This window comes from Podarcis filfolensis (assembly GCF_964270895.1).
Source record: "Podarcis filfolensis genome assembly, chromosome: 2".
NCBI classification, from domain to species: Eukaryota; Metazoa; Chordata; class Lepidosauria; order Squamata; family Lacertidae; genus Podarcis; species Podarcis filfolensis.
In genome coordinates, this window is record NC_139605.1 from 20,207,774 (window position 1) to 20,232,562 (window position 24,789).

Genomic DNA, 24,789 nt, shown 5'->3' on the forward strand with positions numbered 1-24,789 from the left:
TTTGAGACTCCTTGGCCTCTGAGGGGAATGGGAGGGTTTCTCAGCATCCTTCAGTTCCCAGGGAACTTTGAGGGACCCCATGCTTGTTTAAAGAATCATGATACTGCTTTGAATATATGTATAGGATAGATGGGCCCTGGTGGGGAGGGAGGTCCCTTTCACACAAATTATCACACAGGGAAGAGGAGTGGAAAACCACGCCGAGAGAGAAGGGGTTGGCAGAAGAGACAGAATAAGATGGTGGGCATTTTTTGTCTTTGAACCCAAGCATTTGTGGCGTGTGACCCCCTCCCTTAAGATTTCCCCCAAGGGAATGCATTGACCTTGACGTTAAAAGGACTTGTGTCCCTGCAACTCTTAACGTGATTTTCCAGCCATAGCTGCACCGTTGCCTAGGTAGCATATGAAAATATATCAGTGGGGAACCTGGTTTAAATAGTTCATTTAATCTGATTTATTTAATGATTTGTTTAAACCAGCCTTTTCTCTCACTGATTTAAATTGACTTGATTTGAGTAAGTCACTTCACACTGGCTCTATGTGGCCTGTTCCTGTGACCACCAAGCTAACCCACTGCCTTCGGAGGCAGTTGCCAGCCAAGCTGGTTTCGTACACGGAGTTGTGGGACGGGCACCATCTTGTCTCTCACCCCAGGCAACGAAATATCCTGGGCTGGACCTTCTTGGAGCTGTTACATGATGAATATGGCAGCCGCCGTTTGTCGGCTTTAATCATTGTGAGTTATGTAAAGAAAGAAAGTCTCCTGGCGGTAGCAAGAACGCCTTCCTCATACAAGGGGAGGGCTGTATCTCAGCGGCAGAGCAGACGCTTTGTATACAAGAAGGTCCAGAAAGCCACGGGTTCAATACATGGCCTCGCCCAGTAGAAATTGTTACAGGTTTCCCAGTTACTTTTGCAGCAATTGCCTGTAACCAGATAATATGCACGTACCTCAGCTTCACAGCACACATCCAGCGTATGAGTGGACGGACTTTCTCGATGACCTGGGGGGGGGGGGGTTCCTGGACGTTGTTGGACTACAACTCCCATCATCCCTTACCACTGGTCCAGCTAGCTTGGGATGATGGGAGCTGTAGTCCGACAACATCTGAGGACCCAAGGTTGAGAACGGCTGGTCTATAATATGTTTGTGAGTAGGCCAGGGATGCGGGTGGCGCTGTGTGTTAAACCACAGAGCCTAGGACTTGCTGATCAGAAGGTCGGCGGTTCAAATCCCCACGACGGGGTGAGCTCCCGTTGCTCGGTCCCTGCTCCTGCCCTCCTAGCAGTTCGAAAGCACGTCAAAGTGCAAGTAGATAAATAGGTACCGCTCCGGCGGGAAGGTAAACGGTGTTTCTGTGCACTGCTCTGGTTCGCCAGAAGCGGCTTAGTCATGCTGGCCACATGACCCGGAAGCTGTATGCTGGCTCGCTCGGCCAATAAAGCGAGATGAGCTCCGCAACCCCAGAGTCGGCCATGACTGGACCTAATGTTCAGGGGTCCCCTTTACCCCTTTACCTAGGCCAGAGTTTGCCAACTGTTTGGCCCATTTGCCAGCCAGAGAAACTGTCCTGAGCACCTGTTCAACCAGATGCCCGTGTGAAACTGGCAAGCAGGGCACGAGCTCAACCTGTGAGCTCCTACCTGCTCTGCTCTTCATATCTGTTGTGTTGTTAAGCAAATCCGCTGCTTTAGGATGCTGGGCAAGCCCACCATGGAGCCCAGTTCAGCTCAGACACCTGCACACCTGCCTCCCAGCAGAGTTCTCTGCAGTGACTCCAGCAGCCGGGCCGGGCCTCGCTGGCTTAGGTCACCTCATACTTCTGTGTGGCATGACGCCACTCCCTAGCTGGGAGGGGAGCGCTCCACCTGGCCCGTTGCCTTACCTTGGCTGAGCTGCAAAAAGCAGGGCTGAGCCCTCCCCTCTCTCCCTCCCATCGCCTGGCACCGCACGAAGGGAGGAGGAGCTGCCTGGGAGCTTTCTCCAGGAAAGCACAGCCCAGCTCTTGAGGTGTGTGTGTATGTGTGCGAGAGAGAGAGAACGAAACTGAGCACGGAGAGTTTGTGTGCGGGCTGCCCATGTGCCCAAATTGGCCAGGGGTGCAGCACTCCACTAGCTGCCTGCCCAAGGCCCAGAACCGCAGCAGGGACACATGAACAGGTAGGAGTCGGGCCCTTCTCTCTCCCAATTCCCCAGGCCTGGCAAATTGACAAGCAAGAACTCCGGGCTTCCTTCTGCACTCCAAGCCCAACAGACAGCCGTCTGCTGCCAGGCAAGGAGGGGTGGGTGCGAAGGGCGTCTAGTTATTTTATTTCGTATCTGAAGAAGTGTGCATGCACAAGGAAGCTCTTACCAATAACAAACTTAGTTGGTCTCTAAGGTGCTACTGGAAGGATTTTTTTTTTCTGTTTTGACATGGCTACCTACCTGTAACTAGTTATTTTATTTTATTTTGCAACGGGGTGGGTGGCTGGAAGGTGACTGACTGAATGCAAAAAAAGGGAGCTTATTTGCAAACGATCCGTTTCTTAGCATAGGCCGAAGGGTAAGAAGCAGCAGATCCTGAGGTTTCTGCTCAGCTAAGCTGCTTGGAGGACCTCAAGAGCTGAGTTTGACACACACACACACAAAACCCCCCACTTGCTATAATTGGGATGGTTCTATTCTGGCATGTTTAATGGGAGAAGGTGGGTGTTGGTTGTTTGCCCCAAAAAGTGGGGAGGGAGAGAATATTAGTAGATGTGCTCTGTGGAAGAGACACGTGTGTGTGTGTGTGTGTGTGTGTGTGTGTGTGTGTGAGTTTTTCTAGCTAAACTTTGCCTTCAGGACTTATTAAGAGTAAGGATCCCAGTCAAGTACCAGGCTGCTTTTTTAAAACAATGCAGGGTTCCAGCGATAACTGGAAATTGGCACGCAATTCAAAAACCTTAACTCAGCTTTCAGTTTTTGTGTGTGTGTTTTTTTAGGCAGCAAGTTTCTAGCCCTCAAGGCAATGAAGTTAGACTTGCAAGTGTTTGGGCGGTGCCTGCTCAAATTTGAGATTTTCAGTTGTCAAAAGTTGGGGTGTGAGGAGTCTACATAGTTCTTTTCCATGCCCCGCAGCTCAAAGAATAAATTATGCAAAATAAGCACATAGAGGCCAGTCTGTCTGTCTATCTTTTATTCTTTCAGACATTGGTCACAACAGAAAATAAGAAAGCAATCATTAACAATAATCACACACACCAAAAATGCTATCTCTCTCTCTCTATATATATATATATATTGTTCATCACTTTATAAAAGAGTAAAGGGGAAAAAACTTTTCGAAGCTGCCAAAGCAAATCTTGCCACTGCTAAAAGAGTCACTCTATCACAAGAAGACAGCAGAAAGTCAGTTCTTGCAACTCACACCAGTTGACTTTCCCCTTGAGGTGGATCTAACATTTTTACTTGCAATCACAGAGAAGACAAGGCAAATAATAATAATAATAATAATAATAATAATAATAATAATAATAATGTGGCCTATTCTTCACAAAGCCACTGCTACAAGGATAAAGTCTCAGATCATAGTTTTAAAAATAAAATAAAAAACCCTTCTAAAACTACAGTTTTCATTAGTTGCATTCTGAGCCAATTTAAAACAGTTCAAAGAGTAGGGCAATTATGTTTAATTTGTATAATTGATGGGAGTCACTGAATTTCATTTCTGTTGGTTCAGATTCTTTTTGTAGTGCAGAAACATGTGCAGCCCCCTGCTTTGAGATGGGCTTCTCGACTGGGACTACATGAAATCTCTGGCTCTACAACCCAGATCTGACAATGTGGGCCGTGGATTATAAAAAGGAGCTGCCCCTACGCCCTTCGGCTTTTGATGTATTTTTTCTATGAAGTCATTTGAATTTTTTTCACACTGTGTTGAGAGGATGAAGAGTTGAACTTAGGCACTCATCCATACTTCTGCTTGTCCCGAACTTTACTGCTGAATTGGAGCAATCGATAATTGGGTTTTCCTGCGGATGGATGTTTGCTCCAGTTCAGCGCTAAAGAGCAGGTTTTCCTGGGGAAAGTGGCTGGGCAAATGGAAAACCCCTCAGACTCATGCTTTCTAGGCAGAAGTGTGGGTGAGTCCCTAGTCTAGCAGCCTGAGTGTCTCGTGCTACGTGTGTAATGAAATTTCAGTTGTCTTGTGGGGCCTGGAAATACGTTAACCATATACAGTGGTACCTTGGGTTACAGACGCTTCAGGTTACAGACTCTGCTAACCAAGAAATAGTACCTCGGATTAAGAACTTTGCTTCAGGATGAGAACAGAAATCATGCTCTGGCGGCGCGGCGGCAGCAGGAGGCCCCATTAGCTAAAGTGGTGCTTCAGGTTCAGAACAGTTTCAGGTTAAGAACGGACCTCCGGAACGAATTAAGTACTTAACCTGAGGTACCACTGTACTTGGAGTCTCCTGTTTGTAGGATAGAAGCAAACACCAGACTTCTCTGGTATAAATTTCCCATTACAGTCATACCTCGTGTTACAGATGCTTTGGGTTACGCATTTTCAGGTTACGGACGCACTGAAACCCGGAAGTACCAGAATGGGTTACTTCTGGGTTTCGGCGCTCGCGCATGTGCAAAATCACAAAAATCACGTTTTGCGCATGCGCAGAAGCGTTGAATTGCGACCTGCGCTTGCGCAGACTCAGCACTACAGGTTGCGAACGCTGCGGGTTGCGAACGTGCCTCCCACACATATCACGTTTGCAACCCGAGCGTCCACTGTATCTAGCTAGTGTAGGATCACCTAAACCCTTGGGGGATGCACTCTGTTTTGGGGGAGAAATGTAAAAAATGCAGCGTCTGCAGTACAGTAATCAGCATGTCTCAGCTATCAAGATACCTGGCTCAGTGTACCCTAATAATTTTGGTACGCCCATGATTGAGTTGATCAGGACGTGCGCGTTTTGTTGGAAACTGCCCAGAGTGGCTGGGGAAACCCAGCCAGATGTGCGGGGTATAAATAATAAATTATTATTATTATTATTATTATTATTATTATTATTATTATTAGGGAAGCCCAGCGGGGCAGGGAGACTAGGCTGCTTGCACACCTTCACAGGTGAGCAGCAACAACTAATGAAAAGATAAAAGAACCTGAGACCCCCTCTCTTAGGTGTGGCCACCACTTAATTGCTGGCAGAGTTTCTGTATCATTAACGGGGCTGGGGGAGAATCCTGTTGCTACACATACAAAAAAAGGCCTGTCCATTTAATTTCTGCTGGTGGAGCACATGATGATGCTGAGCACATCAGCTGGCAACCTGATCCCTAGGCATGCCCTCACATGGTGGAAATGCATAGCCCACACGATGGCTTGGCCTGCTCTCGGTGTTCATTGCCAAACCCCTGTTTTTGTCCGGGGGAGGCTATGGCTTCTGGCTCTCTGGACTTTTGCCCCCATTCCAGGCTTTATACTCCCCATCCTCAGTGCAGAGCAGGAGGAATACCCCCTGGCAACCCAGTGCCAGCGGAGAATATATATTTAAAAAGCCCAGCTTCAGGAATAGCTCTGCTTTTCTGCCTGGAGAAGCCATTGATGAAGGCCGTAAGGGGGTGGGTGGGGGGTGGGAGCCACTGGCTGTTTCCCACCCTGCCCCCTCTGTGAAAGGGAAGCATCCCATCAAAGCCGAAGGGAGGCTGGGCAGGGAGAGTTGCTTAGAATGGGAGAGGATAAGCTATTCTTGGTGCTTTTATGAGAAAGCCTGGTGCAAGACACAACAAGTGCATTCCTGCCGGGCTGCTGCCAGGCTCCCTGGGAACGGACTGTGGCTGGGCAAGGCATGGGCTTGGCCACCTCTTTTGTCCCCACAGCTTCCAATTTCGGGCCAAGCCAGCGCTGTGTGCTCAGCTTTCTTTTCTCAGCAGTGGCCGCTACAGGCTCCCTTGGCTACCAGGCCGTGAACTCTTGTCCCAGCCAGGGGACCGGCAATCTGGGGTGTTGATCTTGTTTAGCATGCCGTTCAAATTGCAGTGAGCTTCTCTATGAACTAGGGATGGGTAAATCTGTCAACCTTCGTTTCTCTCATTTCCTCATTTTTTCCAGCCTTAAGCTCAGTTCTGCAAAACGCTTTGCTGTTTTGCTTTCAAAGGCCCCCGGGAAAATTCATTGGCATTCGAGTGCGAATTTATCCTGATATACTTGCCTGTGAAATTGTGCCTATTATACACATGTTTGCAAAGCAATTTCCCCTAGTTTTGTATGTATGCACATGTTGCCCCAGTCCATGCATTTCCCCCCTGCCCCCCCCCCATGTATTCCTTGGCTAGACAGCTGCAAAATTTGGAGATGTACGAATTTCAGAGGCGAAGGTTGTTTCAGTTCGCGAATTGTTTCGGAAACTGCAAATGAAGTAGGTTCTTCTTTAAAAACAAACCGAATCAAGTTTGACCCTCATTCTTAAGCTGAGCAGACTGGAGCAGAAATGAGCAATGGGCACAATTCTAGCCATTCCTGATATCTGCAAGTTTCCCTCAGCAGAGCTGTGGCAACTGGCAGGTGCAGTGAGAGACCAAACCCTCACCCAGAAAAAGTCAGATTTTAGACTAAAGTTACATATTGTTGTTGTTTAGTCGTTTAGTCATGTCCGACTCTTTGTGACCCCATGGACCAGAGCACGTCAGGCACTCCTGTCTTCTACTGCCTCCCACAGCTTGGTCAAACTCATGCTGGTAGCTTTGAGAACACTGTCCAACCATCTCATCCTCTGTCGTCCCCTTCTCCTTGTGCCCTCCATCTTTCCCAACATCAGGGTCTTTTCCAGGGAGTCTTCTCTTCTCACGAGGTGGCCAAAGTATTGGAGCCTCAGCTTCAGGATCTGTCCTACCAGTGAGCACTCCACCCAAGATGGACAGGTCATAGTGGAGAGTTTCGACCAAACGTGATCTACCTGGAGCAGGAAACCGGCAAGCTGCTCCAGTATCTCTGCCAAGAAAACTCCATGGACAAAGACAACAGGCATATAAAAGCTACATTTACACCACACATTTAAAGCACACCCACCTACCCCAAGAACCCTGGGAACCGTGTTTTGTTAAGGGCACTGGGAACTGTAGTTCTCCGAAGGGTAAACTACAGTTTTTGTGATTCCTTTTTTCTTTGCGGGAGGGGGTTTATAGTGTGTGTGTATGCACCTCCTGTATCTAGCTTTCACCTCACAGACCACCATCTCCCCAAGGCAGGCGAGGCTGGACTGGGAGGGCCGCTGGGCCTTGTATTTCAGTCTCCCCCCGAGGAAGAATCCTCCAGCCTTTTTCACCCCTTCCAGCGAGCCGGCCCTGGGCCTGTGCTTGCAGCAGGGCAGGCTGTGTGTGCCGCGGAGCAGAAAGAATAGGCTGTGACAATTCCCGTAGCTTAGAGACCGTTAGTCCCTTTCAGAGTCCCGGCTCCATTTGAATAAAAATCAGTCTCCAGCCCCGCTTGCCCACACTGAGAGAGGAGGGGTTGGGGGAGAGCCGGGTTATTTTTACCCACCGCCAGTTAAGTTCGCACGGCCGGAGTTCTCACGCGGCTTGGACAGCGGCAGACTTGGGACTCTTGGTCGACGGGGCAGGAGCGGACTTTCTTGCAGGGCTGTGTGTGGGTCGGGGTGAGCGAGGGAGAGCGGAAGACATCGACCTGGCTTCTCGCTCCCCAAATCTCCCGTGCCCCTTATTTGAAGCAGCAGCAGATGCATCAGTACCTGAAGAGGCCAGGGCAGCCCCAGCCCCGAGGTGAGTATTATAATGGCATCTCTGAGGAGCAGCTCGAGGAAGCTGGCTCTGCCGGGAGGATGGGGGCCGCTGTGTCCGCTTGAACAATATCCCCCCCCCCATCAAATCCGCCTCCAGGGCAGGAGGAACGAGGTTTCTGCTGTCGAGGGTCTCACAGAGGTGATGGCTGTGTGCTTTCTACGTAACTCGAAAGGGTGTGTTTGTGTGTGTGGTGGAAATTTGGAACTGCCTGCTATGTAGAGTTTGGTGTCATGGAGTTCCTGAGTGTTTTTTTTTTTTCACGAGCTGCAGGGAATTTTGGAGGTGGAAGTGGCGGGGTCTATGTCTAGAGCAGCGGTTCCCAACCTTTTCTTCAGCCGTGCCCCTCCTAAGCATCTCTAAAATCCTGGTCCCCCCCCCCGCCCCCCGGTGACGTATAATTCTTATTCTTCAAAAAGTGAACTCCTATCCACGTGGAGGAAGCCTTAAAGGCCGTTCACTGTTAATAACTCACTCTCGAATTGCCCCCCCTAAAAAATCAAATTGCCCCCCATGGGGCATGTGCCCCATGTTGGGAACCACGGGGCTAGAGGGACAACTTGCAGCTGCCCCCATCCCCCACAAAAACCCTTTAAGTCCTCACAACTGTGTATACGTCATACATTCAAAGCACATGGCTTTTCCCTCCTGAGAACGGTGGTTTATCCCTCACAGAGCTACGGTCCCCAGTGCCTGTAACAAACTACAGTTCCCGGGATTCTTGGTGCTTTAAATGTATGCTACGTATGCGGCCTTATTCTTCAGTTGCCTCCTCATGATCCAACCTTCTTCTCATGTGATTTCTCTTCCCTCAACACTTGGACACACAACCACCTTTTCCTTTGACCACTTCCGCTTATGCCCAGCCTTGCAAATTATTCTTCTACCTCTCACACGTAAAATTCCTGCTGAATTTGTTCCCCAGAGGGCACAAACAAGCAAGCCCACATGACACAATTTGCAGGTGTCTATATGTAAATCCGTACAGATTTTAAAATCACGTGTGGACCAGCAGCGAATTAGTCTGAACTGGCGGGGGGAGGAAACAACCACCCAAAAACTTGGCGCCCATTTGCACCACACATTTAAAGCACCATGACATCACTTTAAGTGGTCATGGCTTCCCCCAAAGAATCCTGGGAATTCTAAGGATGTTGAGGGTTTGTTAGGAGACCCCCCTGATGATAATAATAATAATAATAATAAATGTTTATACTCCGCCCGTCTGGCAGGGCTTCCCCAGCCACTCTGGGCGGCTTCCAACAAAATATTAAAATACAGTAATGCATCAAACATTAAAAGCTTCCCTAAACATGCCTCTCACATAAACAATAATTCCCTGGGAAGAGGGATTGACCGTTTAAGCCACTCTGAGAATGGTCGCTCTGTGAGGGGAAGGGGTGTGTGTCTCCCAATAATTATCAACAGCGCCCTTAACAAACCACAGTTCCCAGAATTCTTTGTGGGGGAAGCCATGACAGTTTAAAGCGGTACGATACTGCATTAGATTTACAGTGCAGATGGGGCCCATATTGGCAGATTGCCCCCCCCCCCCGCCGCCTGGATCAGGCCTCAAGGCCTGCTAGAAGATATTTCTCTGGGCCACTCTTAGCCCAGTTGGTGCCCTCCAAAAGTTTTGGACACCACAGCACCTCTCTTCCCCAAACGCTGCCTGTACTGGGGATGATGTTCTTCCAAACATCTGGAGGGGAACCAGCTTGGGGGAAGGACTGCTTCTGGGCTCTGTGCCTCATACCCTAACCCCACCCATCCTATACTCAAGCCCAAGGGTCAGCAACCTTTTTCAGCCGTGGGCCGGTCCACCGTCCCTCAGACCATGCGGGGGGCTGGACTATATTTTGAAAAAAATATGAATGAATTCCTATGCCCCACAAGTAACCCAGAGGTGCATTTTAAATAAAAGCACACATTCTACTCATGTAAAAACACGCTGATTCTTGGACCATCCGCAGGCCGGATTGAGAAGGCGATTGGGCCGCATATGGCCCCCGGGCCTTAGGTTGCCTACCCCTGCTCAAGCCATGTGTACGCCTGATATTTCCCCCTCACGAATGAAGCCCTAGCCCTTCAGAGGTTTTTCCCACTAGTATGTAATATATCCACAATGTTTTTTGAGGGAGTCAGAAAGGGGACAACCCTGTTGAGCTACCTGTTTTCTTTTTTCTCTCTCCAGGTTGAAACTTCCCATGCAGCCCATGGCACTACTTCTCTACTTGCTTCTCTGGGGTAAGTGCTCAGACTTGGGACACATCCCTGTGGGGATGGACATCATCATCATCATCATCGTTATTATTATTTGTGTAACAGCTTGTCCACAGTTCTGCTTTGGCCCTTGCCTGGAAAGCACGGGTCTGAGTAGTTTTCCATTTGCCCCACTGCCTTTCACCGGGAAAACCCTCTCTTTGCCACTGAATCAGAACGAACGTCATTCCGCAGTTAACCAAATGGATATTTGTTGCGATTTGGCAGTAAAGATCAGCTTTCCCCGGAGGAGAGCAGCAGGACAAGCGGAAGTGTGGGCAAGCCCTCAGTCTCTTTACATGTGGTTGCCTGCTAATCTGAAGGTGGTTTCAGTTCCATTGACTACATATAGAACAAGAGTACCACATTTCCAAATACAGTGGTACCTCTGGTTGCGAACGGGATCTGTTCCGGAGGCCTGTTCGCAACATGAAAAGAGTGCAACCTGCAGCGGCTCGTCTGTGCACATACGGGTTGCGATTTGCCGCTTCTGCGCATGTGCGTGATGTCATTTTGCGCTTCTGCGCATGCGCGAGCAGCGAAATCCGGAAGTAACCCTTTTCTGGTACTTTTGGGTCGCCGCAGGACATAACCTGAAAGAACATAACATGAAGCGGACTTAACATGAGGTGTGACTGTAAAGGGCTTTCCCATGCTCCTTATTTGCCTATAAAGATTTTGTTTTTGCTGGGGCAATTTCTCCTTCCATTGCAGCGCTACAATCCTTAATTTTGCGCACCTGCAGGACCCTGGGGGACCCTAGTGTAGGCGGAGTAGTTAAAGGCATACCTGCGCCATGCATTTAAAGCACATCCAATGCAGGTTTGTAACACAAAAGAATCTTAGGAACTGTAGATTGTTACGGGTGCTGGGAACTACAAGGAGGTCACAGTTCCTGATACTCTATGGGGGAAGTTCTGTGTTCTAAACCTGTGATGGATGTGTTTTAAATGCATGGTGTGCTCTGAGCCAGCTGCGATAGCTCAGTCGGTAGAGCATTAAACGCAGGATTGTGGGTTTGAGCCACATGTTGGGCAAATGTTTCCTGCATTGCTGGGGGCTTCGACTAGATGACCACTGTGGTCCCTTCCAGTGCTGGAGTTCTAAGATTCCAGGATTCCACCTGTTTTGCATGTGGAAGGTTCTAGGTTCAAAGCTTGGCATCTCGTAAGTTAGAGCAACTAGGTAGCAGGGGATGAGAAAGACGTTTACATGAGACCCTAGAGAGTCTCTGTCAGTCATAGTAATGACTGGAATCAGGCTTGGAAGTGGATTTTTCTGACTTGCTGCCCCCCCCGCCCCCAACTCACACTGAAGCAAAAACCGTTCACAGTGGGGTAGGTGGAGACATATAGGTGAAGTATAACTTTGATGGTACTAGCCAAGGAGCACAGGAGCCAATTCATAGGGGCCAAGGGGTCTTTGCCACCCCTATAAAATATTTGAGGGGGCCAGGGCCCCCCAAAGTTGATGGGCACTGCCGTTCAAATGGTGTCTGTGCACTGTGCCATGTGATCGATGATGCAAGACAGGGTTTAATTTCAGCGTTGAGATATGAAAGCTAGGAGCTAAATGGCACCTTAAACCTAGGTTACGGGCGCAACAGCGGAATGGCTGGGTGCGCTTTTAAAATATACAGTCATACCTCATGTTACGTCCGCTTCATGTAACGTTCTTTCAGGTTACGTGCCAAGGCGACCCGGAAGTACCGGAAAGGGTTACTTCCGGGTTTTGCTGCTCTCGCAAAATGACGTCACGCGCATGTGCAGAAGAGGCGAATCACAACCCGCACGTGCGCAGATGCGCCGCTGCGGGTTGCGCTATTTTCATGTTGCGAAGGGCCTCCGGAACGGATCCCGTTCGCATCCAGAGGTACCACTGTATAACAAGAATACGAAGCTGGAAATGAATGAACTGCATTGTGTTCATTTTTCACGTGGTCTAGTCCTTCCCCTGTCCACCCCACCCCCTAATATTCTTAAGAGGGTATTTTCTCCAGTCTTCAGAGAGTAGCTGGAAGTGGGGAGGCAGAAAAAGGTCCTCCTTTCCTTCCCCTCTGCAGTTTTAATCTGAAATCTTAGGTGCGGTACCGCGCCCAGGGCTCAGAAACTGCTCGCGCTAATGAAATTCCCTGTTGCAAAATGCGCCTGGAACAATGGGAGTTTCGAACACTGTTTACTTGCCCTCCTCCCAAAAAATATTTTATTCAAGTTGGCACCCCTGCCAGGGTGTGTTTATTCTGTAGAGACACCAAGTTTTTCATGTGCCATATAGGCTTTCTTGACTGACTGTGACTGGCATGTGCATATTCTCTGCCCGTGTTTGGTGAGGGCCTGCGTGTGGCAGCATGCCTAGACGCGTGCTGTGCACAAGTCATGCCTGAAGGCCCATCCTGAACGAGACACATCAGGGACTGGTAGGAACAAGGCAAGGCCGAACCTGCACCAGCTCGGCAACAAAAGATACTTTCTACTTACTGCAGTCTCCACTCCACACCTCCCTGTGGTGACCTGTGCCCAGAAATATTCCCAAAAGCCATGTGCAAGTGATGGTGGTGTAACTCCTATTGATCAGTGACTAATTTCCAAAAAAGCTTGGGTTCAAAGCTTCCTTAAAGCCTTATTCATGATCCCAGATGCATGGTGTTAGATTGTGGTTAACACGTGGCAGAGGCACTCTGCATGTGCTGAGGCAAAATATTTTCAATTGCTTTCTGTGTTGCAGGGCAAAGTCATGCTGGTAGTAGCTGAACTCATGCCCTTCTACAAGCTTCCATGATCATCTATCTCTATCTATCTATCTATGTGGTGCCAGTGTGGTATAGTGGTTAAGAGCGGTAGACTCGTAATCTGGTGAACCGGGTTCGCGTCTCCGCTCCTCCACATGCAGCTGCTGGGTGACCTTGGGCTAGTCACACTTCTCTGAAGTCTCTCCGTCTCACTCACCTCACAGAGTGTTTGTTGTGGGGGAGGAAGGGAAAGGAGATTGTTAGCCGCTTAGGGTAGTGATAAAGCGGGATATCAAATCCAAACTTCTTCTATCTATCTATCATCTATCTATCTATCTATCTATCTATCTATCTATCTATCTATCTCTATCCATTTATCATCTATCTATCATCTATCTATCTATCTATCATCTATCTATCTATCATCTATCATCTACAGTGGTACCTCGAGTTAAGTACTTAATTTGTTCCGGAGGTCCGTTCTTAACCTGAAACTGTTCTTAACCCGAAGCACCACTTTAGCCTATGGGGCCTCCTGCTGCTGCCGCACCACCGGAGCACGATTTCTGTCCTCATCCTGAAGCAAAGTTCTTAACCTGAAGCACTATTTCTGGGTTAGCGGAGTCTGTAACCTGAAGCGTATGTAACCCAAGGTACCACTGTATCTATCATCTATCTATCTATCTATCTATCATCTATCTATCTATCTATCTATCATCTATCATCTATCATCTATCATCTAACATCTATCATCTATCATCATCTATCACCTATCATCTATATCTATCTATCTATATCTATCTATCATCTATCTATCTATCTATATCTATCTATCTATCTATCTATCTATCATCTATCTATCTATCTATCTATCTATCTATCTATCTATCTATCTATCATCTCCCACCTTATCTCACAATCTAATATCTCTCTAGTCTAGGAGCTTATGATGATGAGGTATTCTTCAGTAATATTCGTCCTAATAATGCAGTTTATCTATAACACTCAAGAGCAGCTCATAAGAACAGGATACTCCGTTTAGTCCCAGGATTTGCTGTCATTAGCAGAGTTTCTCTCTGGGACGTGTAAAGCAATAAACTGAGAAGGCAGTAGCTGAACATGTGCAGAGTGCCTTTCCCTCCTTAGTCACAGCTAGCTCCATGGTGGCCAGCGTTTTTTACCAGGCTGTTCATGTGCACTGAAGTTCATGTGCAGAAACGAAATGGGAACACGTTTCACGTCAGCGTCGTTATCAGCAGAAATCTCCGCTGCTTAATATTTACACATATTTATGAACCAGCAGAAAGGCATTCGACGGCAGAAAGTGTGGCTTGCAGGCAGTCTTGAAACACACCCCGACAGACACACACATACACCTTGTGTCTTTTTTAAAAAATAAACTACACGGTGTGCCCAGGTGAGGCTGCTTTGGAATGCTTCCAGGACATGCCTTTGGCTGGACAGCCATATTTTGTGGTTAATCATTGGCAGGAGTTGTGGTAGGAGAAGGGGCAGCGCTTGCTGGACTGAACCGGATATGCAGCATGCGGAGGGCAGCCGCACCCTGCTGGAACGTGTGCATGAGAATATAAACATAAGGAGAGGCCTGCGGGATCAGGCCAAAGGCCCACCTCGCCCGCCATCCTGATATCACAGCGGCACACCAGATGTCTATGGCTAGTGGCTGTTTTGGCTAGTGGTCATGGGTAGTCTTACTCTCCATGTATGTTGACATGGGAATGGGCAAAGGCTTGTCCTCCAGAGCTCCTCTGGCTTGGGGGACTGCTTTACACACAACCAAGACTGGCCCGAGACATTTTGGTGCCTGAAGGGAAGAACATACAATACACACACAGAGGTCATACTGGTAGTTGAACCTTCCTTCAACACAGGCAAAACGACAGCGGCTTCCCCCACACCTGAGGCGGCAGGCAGCAAAATTGGCACCGGGCAGGCTAGCTAGGGACGCGGGTGGCGCTGTGGGTTAAACCACAGAGCCTAGGACTTGCCGATCAGAAAGTTGGTGGTTCGAATCCCTGCGACGGGGTGAGCTCCCATTGCTCGGTCCCTGCTCCTGCCAACCTAGCAGTTTGAAAGCACGTCAAAGTGCAAGTAGATTAATAGGTACCACTCCGGCGGGAAGGTAAACGGCATTTCCGTGCGCTGCTCTGGTTCGCCAGAAGTGGCTTAGTCATGCTGGCCACATGACCCAGAAGCTGTATGCTGGCTCCCTCGGCCAATAAAGTGAGATGAGCGCCGCAACCCCAGAGTCGGCCACGACTGGACCTAACGGTCAGGGGTCCCTTTACCTTTACCTAGGCTAGTTTAGGGGTCTCAAGGAAAATGTTGAAGGGGGAGTGTGCACTGCCGCAGCCCATCCCGCATCCCTTGCTCTGCCTAATGGTAGGGCCGGCCCACTGAATGCAAGTGCGATCGTAGCATCCATTTATCCAACTTCTCAGTGAACCTAGTTTTGTTCTTTGCTCCCAAGACCGTTCGCAGGAGACGCCAGCGGTCGCTGTGAGAGCTGTAGCTCTTGGACCGGATCAGGGACTCGTAGCCTGTTTCCGCTTTCTCTTTAACAGTATTCCTTTGACAAAGTCCTCCTGATGCGATCATCAGCGCTAGGATCCTGGCACATGCAGACCTTCTCTCCTCTCTCCCCCCCCCCACTTTCTGATCCGAAGACTGACAGGGTCGTAGGCAGGTCAGCCCCGTGTTCTGCCAGTACTAACAAGCACCCTTTGTGCTCTGGTATTAAAAGCTTCAGCATGTGACGGACGCTTTCTGCTGACGCTGAGGAGGAGAAGGTGTAGCAAGGAAGGGAAGGGTTCTTATTTCACCAGTCTCAAGTGCTGCTTCATGCGACTGGGTGAGCAACAACGGGGGGTACCTTCAAAAGGTGGCAGGACCACTCGCGAGCTTCCATGACAGATTTAGGTCAGGTCCTCAGGGTGCAGTGTTACAGACAGTGTTTACACACACACACACACACACACACACACACACACACACACCCCCCTCACAAGAGGATGGTATGAACAGGTGCCACATCTTTCTCACAACTTGTTTCTGAAATGTAATATTTGGGATGAGAGCTAGGACACATCCACAACATACCATACCGTTATGCCACTATAACATCCACTGCTTCCCCTAAAGAACCATGGGAGCTGTTGTATATTAAGGGTGCTAGGGAATGTACCTCAGCATCCTCAACTAAAATACAGAGCCCAGGATTTTTTTTAGGGGGAAGCCATAAATGTTAAAGCAGTATAAAAAGGTAAAGGCAAATGACCCCTTTTGCACCTAGGATCAATAATAGGATGCCCATTATTCTCTCTACTTAATAATGATAAACAAACTTTAACTTTTTTTTTTAATAGTAACATCCCATGCCAGCCTTAGTTTGGTTTGGTTTTGTTTTCATGTGTTTGTCTCATGAAGTTCTTTTTGATATTTAGGTTATACGGATCAAACTCAATAAAAAATACTTTAGAAAAAGAAAGAATACGATGCCCAGTAGTTCTCCTGATCTTATTATAAACTTGCTCCGTGCTGCGAGCTCTTGAATAGTGTTCCTAATCTAAGGGCTTAGTTGCCTGCTCAGTTTTACTGAAATATCCCTAATGTATTCATGGAGATCATCTGAGGTGTTTGAATATCAAATTAAAAACAGAGAAGAAAGCTTAGAGGCTCTCGACTGTTTAATCTCAAGATCCACAATCATGTCATTCTGCCATGGGCATTATCCTGGAGACAAAATGATGGGGGAGATTACAATTTTCGCATAATGCATGCCACAAACAGCCTTGGATTCTCCGAAGCGTATGAGTGGTTTGGAGATGAGAATTTGGGGGGACAATCAGTCCTTCCCAGAGTTGGTTCGCCCACTCCCCCTTTTCATATGGAGACAGCAAGTATCATAGACAATTACTTTATAGACCATGTTCCAGATCTTTGCTTAGATGGGAAAAGTTAGATGTACAGTGGTACCTCGGGTTAAGTACTTAATTCATTCCGGAGGTCCGTACTTAACCTGAAACTGTTCTTAACCTGAAGCACCACTTTAGCTAATGGGGCCTCCCGCTGCCGCCGCGCCGCTGGAGCACGGTTTCTGTTCTCATCCTGAACCGTTCTTAACCTGAGGTACTATTTCTGGGTTAGCGGAGTCTGTAACCTGAAGCGTACGTAACCTGAAGCGTAGGTAACCCGAGGTACCACTGTATTGGCTTTTCTTTCCATAAGGAAAACAGGATAACATTTCTGTGGTGCCTTCTGTGCAGCTTTTACATGCAGCCCTGATACCTATTTTAGGAACTTTTGACAGTGGACAGATCATAAGCTCCTAAAACGGCCTCGGGCTTTTTCTTTCTTTCCTGGCCAGTCCGGTTAGCCGATGCTCAGGGCACAGAATCGCCTGACTTGTTGTACCATGGATGCTCAGAGGGGAGCTGCTACCCAGCCACAGGGAATCTTCTCATCGGGAGGACGCAGAGGTTGAGCGCCACATCCACGTGTGGCCTGGAGGGGCCTCAGGAATACTGCATCGTCAGCCATTTGCAGGTAATGCCACATGGGTGTTGGCCAAGGGTGAAAGAACAGGGAGGGAGAGGTTGATGATGAAAAAGGAGCTGTCAACTTGCTGGCCAGAGGGTCAATTGCAGTTCCGGGATGTTGGTGTACAGTACCTTCAGAATTGTTACAGGAAAGGTGTGTTGGGTCTGCTGCAGCAATATGAAAACCCTGTGATTTTTTAACTGCAGGGGGCAGAAAGACTTTTGAGGCAATGTTCCAGAAGCTGTTCATAGCCCTTCCTATCCAGGAAAGCCCAGTGACTCTCCTTGCGTGGACAGGCCCTGTCTAGAGCCTGAGAAGATGTTCAACAGCCCAAAGAGCAAAAGGTTTTCCGTTCTAGAAGACTTAGCAGCTCCTAACAATATAGCTCAGCGTTTAACCAACGGAACCTAGTCTCTTTTCAAAGCCTGGTCGCATCAGGGTGTCAGGTCACACCTACGCCATACATTTAGAACGCATTCAAACTCTGTGAGGAGAAAACTACATTCCCCGAGATTCTTTGGCGGAAGGCACTGCTTTAAATGATTGTAGAATGTTTTTTTAAATGTACGGCTGCAGGTGTGTCCTCAGTCTTTAAGACAGTGGGCTTATCCACTCTACTTTTTCCAGGCATGATCTGCACTTTAAAGCTCTGTGTTTGAGTCCCCCCCCCTTTTTTTGCTCTGGAGCTTCTCCTGCAGAAGTCTGCTCTTTAAAGCTCAATTGGAGCAAATGGCAATCTGCACAAAATCCAAATTGACGTTTGCTCCGGTTGAATGCTAAAGAGCGGGTTTTCAAAGGAAAGCTTCGGAGCAAAAACTAAAAACAAGAAATCACTCGGATACAGAGCTTTTAAGCACAAACCTGTGCCTGGAAACAGCTGGGCAAAATAAAAGCGTGTCCACCAAGTGTGGTTTGTGTTTTCCTCTAATTATAGGTGATAATAACTCTATCAGTGAGGGAGGGGGGTATTCTCTGAGGATTCCCCGCCCCCCCCCGACCAATGACATTTAGAGTTCTTTTAAAATTATTTATTTCATTTTCCTTCTCACTTAAGCTATTTTACAACTGATAACCAGATTACAAAAAAAAAAAATGGGAAGAAGCAAACTGAAGTGATAATAATACAAAACAAGAAGGATGTAACTAAAGTAGAATCCTACTGACCTATCACCCTTTAAAAAGCAAGATTTCCAAATGTTGACAACTGTCCAGACAAATAGGTTTAATGCAATCACTGAAAAATATATAGCTGGTGTGTAATGGCTTTAGGGGTTGCTTGTGCGTAAATAGCCGCCGCTCTGGGCCAGGTTGGCTGGTTAAACCATGTCTCGCTAGACAGCCATCCACTCCGTGGCTGTTCAGTCGCTGGCAGAATCCGTCAGTGGGCGTTTCTTAAACCTTTTCCAACATAAAAGTTGTTTGACGCCCAGTCTCCTCCTACTCTCCCTGCGCGGAAGTCTTCTGCGCAGGGAGGGCGTGGGCAGCGGAGGACCTGTGCTCTCCCCGCTGGTGTCCAGTGAAGAGTCCCGGAGCCTGCTCTCTGCTTCCCCCATTGGCCCCCCTCTATCCCTGGTGTTGCGCTGATTTTCTTCCCCAACAGGAGACCTGCCTCTCTCCCTGCTTGGCCCCTCTCCAGCATCGCTGTGGAGCCTCGCCTCCTCCTCTAGTTCCGATGGCAGTTCCCTGACATGGTGACCAAAGAGAATTTGTAAAAAAACAGAAACAAGAGACAAACAAACATTGTCTCAGAGGATTTACGTGGTGCTTTTGTTGATTTTCAATCCACTATGGCTCTCTTGACAGGACTCTGAGAAATGCTTCCTTTGTGACTCACGCTCCCCGTTCCTGCGCGAGAGCCACCACATTGAGAATGCCATCTACCTGAGTGGCCGGGATGGTGAGCAGACCTGGTGGCAGTCTGAGAATGGTAAGTGTCAATAATAAGAGATTCAGAGTCCTTTTCCTTGGAACTTACCAAATGCATCAGTGGCGACTGAGTTACTCTTCTGTTCTGGAAAAGTTGGACTTCCTGTGGCATGGTAAAAGACAAACCACACAGAAAATACAGGATGACAATGATTCGACAATGGTTTTGTGTGGGATGCCCTGGAAAAAAGTGAAGAAAGCATGGCAAGTCCACCTTAAATATCTAGTGTGGAAATACTCAAATATGCTCTAATGTTCATAAGGCCCAGCCCCAATCGCTGCAGGCAGGCAGGATGCGGGTGGCGCTGTGGTCTAAACCACTGAGCCTCTTTGGCTTGCCGATCGGAAGGTCGGCGGTTCAAATCCGTGCGACAGGGTGAGCTCCCATTGCTCTGTCCCAGCTCCTGCCAACCTAGCAGTGCAAAAGCAAGCCGGTGCAAGTAGATAAATAGGTACCACTGTGGCGGGAAGGTAAACGGCATTTTCATGCTCTCTGGCACTCATCACGGTATTCCGTTGTGCCAGAAGCGGTTTAGTCATGCTGGCCACATGACCCAGAAAGCTGTCTGCGGACCGACACCAATTCCCTTGGACTGAAAGCGAGATGAGTGCCATAGTTGCCTTTGACGGACTTGACCGTCCAGGAATCCTTTACCTTTACCATTGCAGGCCAGTACATTTCCGAGCACAATTCAAAGTTTTGGTGTTGAGTTTTCAAGCCCTACATGGCTTCAGCCCTGTATACCTGAAGGATCGTCTCCACCCCCATTGTTTAACCTGGACACTGAGGTGGGTGGGTGGGTGGGGTTTAACCAGGAAACAGGCTTGAGTGTAAAGGGTTAAGCTCCCGTGCCTCAGTCCCAAACCAGAGATGCATTCATAAATCTCTATTATAACGTGCAGTTTTTATCAGGAGATTATGAGCCTAGGTGATGTTATTTCAGAGCCTTGAAGGTAGCATGGCAGAGCTGTTTTCGTCTGCAGGCACACATATCCTTTCTTTTTTTGGTCCTGCTATGGTCTCTTCCTAAACAGGTTTTTCAGGATTTGAAGCCTCAGGAAGTAGAACTCAGAAACCAAAGCAGAATGGGAAAAATGAGAGCAAAGAAGCAGGGGGAATAAGTACAAACAATAATAATACCTCTTTTGTACCATTTCCAAGGTTGTGATCAAATGTATCTAAGCCAAGCCTCACTCACTCAAGGCATAGGAGTGAGCAAACCTACAGGGGAAGGCGGGAACATAACTTACCTTACCTGATCTGCCTGGTAGGCCAATACCCATCACTGGCCAAATTGGACAGGTGGGCGGGGCTGCCCACCTGTCAATCGCCTGACATAGCAATGACATCAGTTTTGAGAATGATTGGGAGTTCAAAGCACCAGGCTGCGTTTGCAAAGAGCCTGTGCTGCCAAAGAGCCACTGATCTCCGCTTATCAGCTGACAGAAAGTAGCTTCAAGACTGCTTTCTGCAGGGATCAACTACGCAAGTGGTGGCCAAACTTGGCCTTCCAGCTGTTTTGGGACTACAGATCCCATCATCCCTGACCACCGGTCCTGTTAGCTAGGGATGATGGAAGTTGTAGTCCAAAAACAGCAGGAGGGCCAAGTTTGGCCACCACGGAACTATGTGGTCAGTTCCTTACAGGGAGCTCAGTGGTGCAGCTGACATAGGATGTCAGGTGTGGGGCAGGTGGGTAAGGTACAGTGGTACCTTGGGTTAAGAACTTAATTCGTTCTGGAGGTCCGTTCTTAACCTGAAACTGTTCTTAACCTGAAGCACCACTTTAGCTAATGGGGCCTCCTGTTGCTGCCGCGCCGCCGGAGCACAATTTCTGTTCTCATCCTGAGGCAAAGTTCTTAACCCGAGGTACTATTTCTGGGTTAGCAGAGTCCGTAACCTGAAGCATATGGAACCTGAGGTACCACTGTACTGTGGTTTAGGGAGAACAGCCTTGCAGGCCAAAATGGGACCTGTGTAAGTCTTGCATCGAGGGAAATTTCCTCTCCCACAACGTATTTAAATGAGGGGTGCTCCTAGTCTAACTTCTGTCCTTCTCTCTCACTACCACCACAGGTGTAGAACAGGTCAGCATCTCCTTGGACCTGGAAGCCGAGTTCCACTTTACTCACCTCATAATGAAGTTTAAGGTACTGAGATCTCTACCAAATGGGCGGAAGCACTGCAGTGAATACTGGATGCCTTTATGGGAACTAACAGGAGCACTACTGACAAAATACCCAATAAGCACTGCTATCTCTAATACTAAGACAGTGGTGGCATTCTTTATGTATTTCAGTGTGTACCCTGCCTTTCTGCAGGTGACACCAAAGGTAGATGGGTCTCTGTGCCTAACTAGGTGTGGCATTAAAATAGTGCCAATGGAGGGATCGGCTGCTGATGCAAATAACAGATTAGTGGAGTGATATTCTTTGGGATTGCAGTGGGGGGAAAGGGTTAGGAATATAGGTGGCTGCTTTTTACTGAGTGAGACTGCTGGGCCATCTAGCTCATTTTTATTTTTTTTTAATAATTTTTATTAACTGGCCAATCACATCAAATTAAATCACATCACATAAATTCCAAATTACAAAGCCAAATTTTTAAATTTTGTTGGGGGAACCCATACTTCAAGATCTAAAGGGGGATTCAGATCATCTTCTTATTACTGCGTTAATGTCCAAATCAGTCCCAATCAGTCCAAACAAAATTCATAATTCTATCCAGTCTTATCTTGGTGTTTCCACATCATATCTTGTTCATATAATTTCTATTTTTCCTTTACAATCTCTTCTGTTAGTCTCCTTAAGCCGATAAGCAAAATAATAATCCTGTGTGGATTTCCCGTTCCTCCACTAAGTCCAGATGGTTTCCATATATCTCCTTCGTAGATAACATCGCTCTTTCCATCATAAATTTGGCATTTGTCGCTCTTAAGTCCCACCGAGAAGTTGATCCACGATATGTAAACAACTCTATTTCTCTCTTTCTCCTCCCAGACCCAAGAGCTCCAACAATGCCTCCCAAAATGGCGACGGCATTTTTAACTGCGTCATTCCAAAACTCTTAGCTTTCCAGCTTCATCTTGAAACATTGCTTTGGTTCGAAAGTTTATCTCCACACAGCCTTAAATCCACAGCTTAAGTCCTTAGTTTCTGACTCATTACGGGAGGGGATGCTGGGCCATCTAGCTCAGTCCTGTTAGCACCCTAATGGGCAGCAGCTTCCCATAATTTCACACATGGTTGCCTGCCAGCCCACACCTAGAGCTGCCAGGAATGGAACCTGGGACCTTGTGCATATAAAACAGATGCTCTACCACTGAGTTACAGTCCTTCCTTAGATTCCTTCTTGCTCCCTGTGGCAATCCTGATAATTATCAGTGCCCTCCCCCTTTCACAGTGGCTGCTATTTGCATATTTTATGTGCTAAATGCAAAGTCATGTTTCACGATATGTCTAGTGTGGTGGAAAACCAACAACAAACCTTGACTTCTGTTGATGGCTAGTTTGGAGCGAAACAAACACTACGAGCCCGGATCTGGATGACACGACAGGCCTGTCCTAGAATCCCAGAGGAATGCTGGAGGAGTTGAGATGCTAGAAGCAAAAATTCGCTCACAAGCAAATTAAAATGCGGTCATTCCTCCACTTGCCCGTGTGGAATCTGCAGAGCACCTGAAAACTCTCCGAACCTGCAATGAGAAAACCCAGTTTCTCCTGTTCACAAGCGCCTGCCTTGCTTTGCTGAAATGTTTTAGGTTTTTATTTAGAGTTACTTTTTTGTGGTTGAGGGGGGCAGATTGGTTGGAGAAGGAACGCTGAAACTCAGCTGTCCACTTTGCCCCCTTTTCTCACGCAGACATTCCGCCCAGCGGCCATGTTGATTGAACGTTCGTCAGATTTCGGGCACAGCTGGAAGGTTTATCGCTACTTTGCCTTCAACTGCTCCAAGCTCTTCCCTGGCGTCCCCATGCAAGTCCCAACACACGTCAACCAGGCGATCTGTGACCAGCGATACTCCGAGATTGAGCCCTCCAGCCATGGCGAGGTCAGTGCTACCCTGCTAAAGTAGGATTAAGGAGCAGAACCACCTTTACACCCCCCCCCCAAAAAAAAACCCCACACAAAAACAAAACAAAATGAGGTTTAGAATTTCATGGCCAGATACTAATCAAAATTTTGTCAAATTCAGATTTTTAATCTGGGGATGAATTTGGGAAACGCTCAATTCTGCCATATTCTAACATATAGAATAAGAGAACAAGAAGAACATACGTTTAAAGAAGATTGGAAAACGTTTATTGAATATACGGAAATAATTGTGTATGGTTGAAAACACCAGCAGCATTAAGACAAATTCAGCAGTGTAATTAAGTTTCTATGGATGCAATAATGGAATAGCCTCTTTCAGTTTTGCTAGATGGATACACATGCGTTGGGGCCTAACTGGCCAAAATGCCAGAGATCCATGATCGGATCTTTTGTTTTTAAATTGTAGCAAATATCAGCTGTGGGAGGAGAGGAAGGGTTTAACCCTTTCCTCCCAAACAATTTTCCTGATGAAGATCCCCCACCTCCAGCTGCTATTTATTCCATTGGGGGAAAATTGCATGTACATCTTAACCTTTCTCTGTAGGTGATTTTCAAAGTGCTGGATCCGGCAGTGAAAGTTGAGGACCCATACAGCCAGGAAATCCAAGGTATGAATGTAACAAGCAGCAGGGGATGGCATAGTGGGGGGAGAAGCACTTGGCTGACTCCAGGCAGGTGAATTCATGTTGCTTACCATGAAGAGGAGGGGTGCAAGTGGCGCTGTGGTCTAAACCACTGAGCCTAGGGCTGGCCAATCAGAAGCTCGGCGGTTCGAATCCCCGCGACAGGGTGAGCTCCTGTTGTGCGGTCCCTGCTTCTGCCAACCTAGCAGTTCGAAAGTACGTCAAGTGCAAGTAGATAAATAGGTATCGCTCCAGCGGGAAGGTAAACGGTGTTTCCGTGCGCTGCTCTGGTTTGCCAGAAGCGGCTTAGTCATGCTGGCCACATGACCTGGAAGCTGTCTGCGGACAAACATCAGCTCCCTGGGCCAGTAAAGCGAGATGAGCACCACAACCCCAGAGTCGTCTGCGACTGGACTTAATGGTCAGGGGTCCCTTTACTATGAAGAGGAGGTGCATTGCGGTGCAAAGGTACGGGTTGGAATGCTGGATTGGCCTCTGCTGTGTGCCTGGACTACATCAGTGGCAGACCTTGGGGCTCTCAAATTTCAGCGACGCACTGTGTGACACCAAAATTTGCCGCCCATCGTCTTCCATTCTGCATCATAGTTGCTGCGGCCGGTTCAACTGCACCAGTTGCATGCTTCTAAATCCACCTCTTACTAGGTGATCTGGCCATTCCTTCCCACTCTACAATTCTAAGTACCGTATTTTTTGCTCTATAAGACTCACCTTTTCCCTCCTAAAAAGTAAGGGAAAATGTGTGTTCATCTTATGGAGCGAATGCAGGCTGCGCAGCTATCCCAGAAGCCAGAACAGCAAGAGGGATTGCTGCT

The 24,789-nt window shown here is 47.9% G+C and overlaps 1 protein-coding gene across 5 annotated transcripts in view; it reads left to right on the plus strand.

The window, feature by feature from the left end:
* The first annotated feature begins 1,852 nt into the window (after positions 1-1,852).
* The window catches only part of LOC310756402 (laminin subunit beta-1-like), a 73,964-nt gene continuing 51,027 nt past the window's right edge, over positions 1,853-24,789 (plus strand). Inside the window, exons 1-9 of one of the 5 annotated variants that reach the window (XM_083600292.1) lie at positions 2,018-2,273; positions 6,784-7,098; positions 7,693-7,744; positions 9,957-10,009; positions 17,140-17,318; positions 19,116-19,239; positions 21,316-21,389; positions 23,101-23,289; positions 23,878-23,941. In XM_083600292.1, the coding sequence (XP_083456418.1) occupies positions 9,970-10,009; positions 17,140-17,318; positions 19,116-19,239; positions 21,316-21,389; positions 23,101-23,289; positions 23,878-23,941 (670 nt within the window). In that variant the 5' untranslated portion in view covers positions 2,018-2,273; positions 6,784-7,098; positions 7,693-7,744; positions 9,957-9,969. Of the gene's footprint in view, positions 2,274-6,783; positions 7,099-7,561; positions 7,745-9,956; positions 10,010-17,139; positions 17,319-19,115; positions 19,240-21,315; positions 21,390-23,100; positions 23,290-23,877; positions 23,942-24,789 lie in introns of those variants that run through there. The other 4 variants (XM_083600291.1, XM_083600289.1, XM_083600293.1 and 1 more) reach the window with 4 other exon arrangements.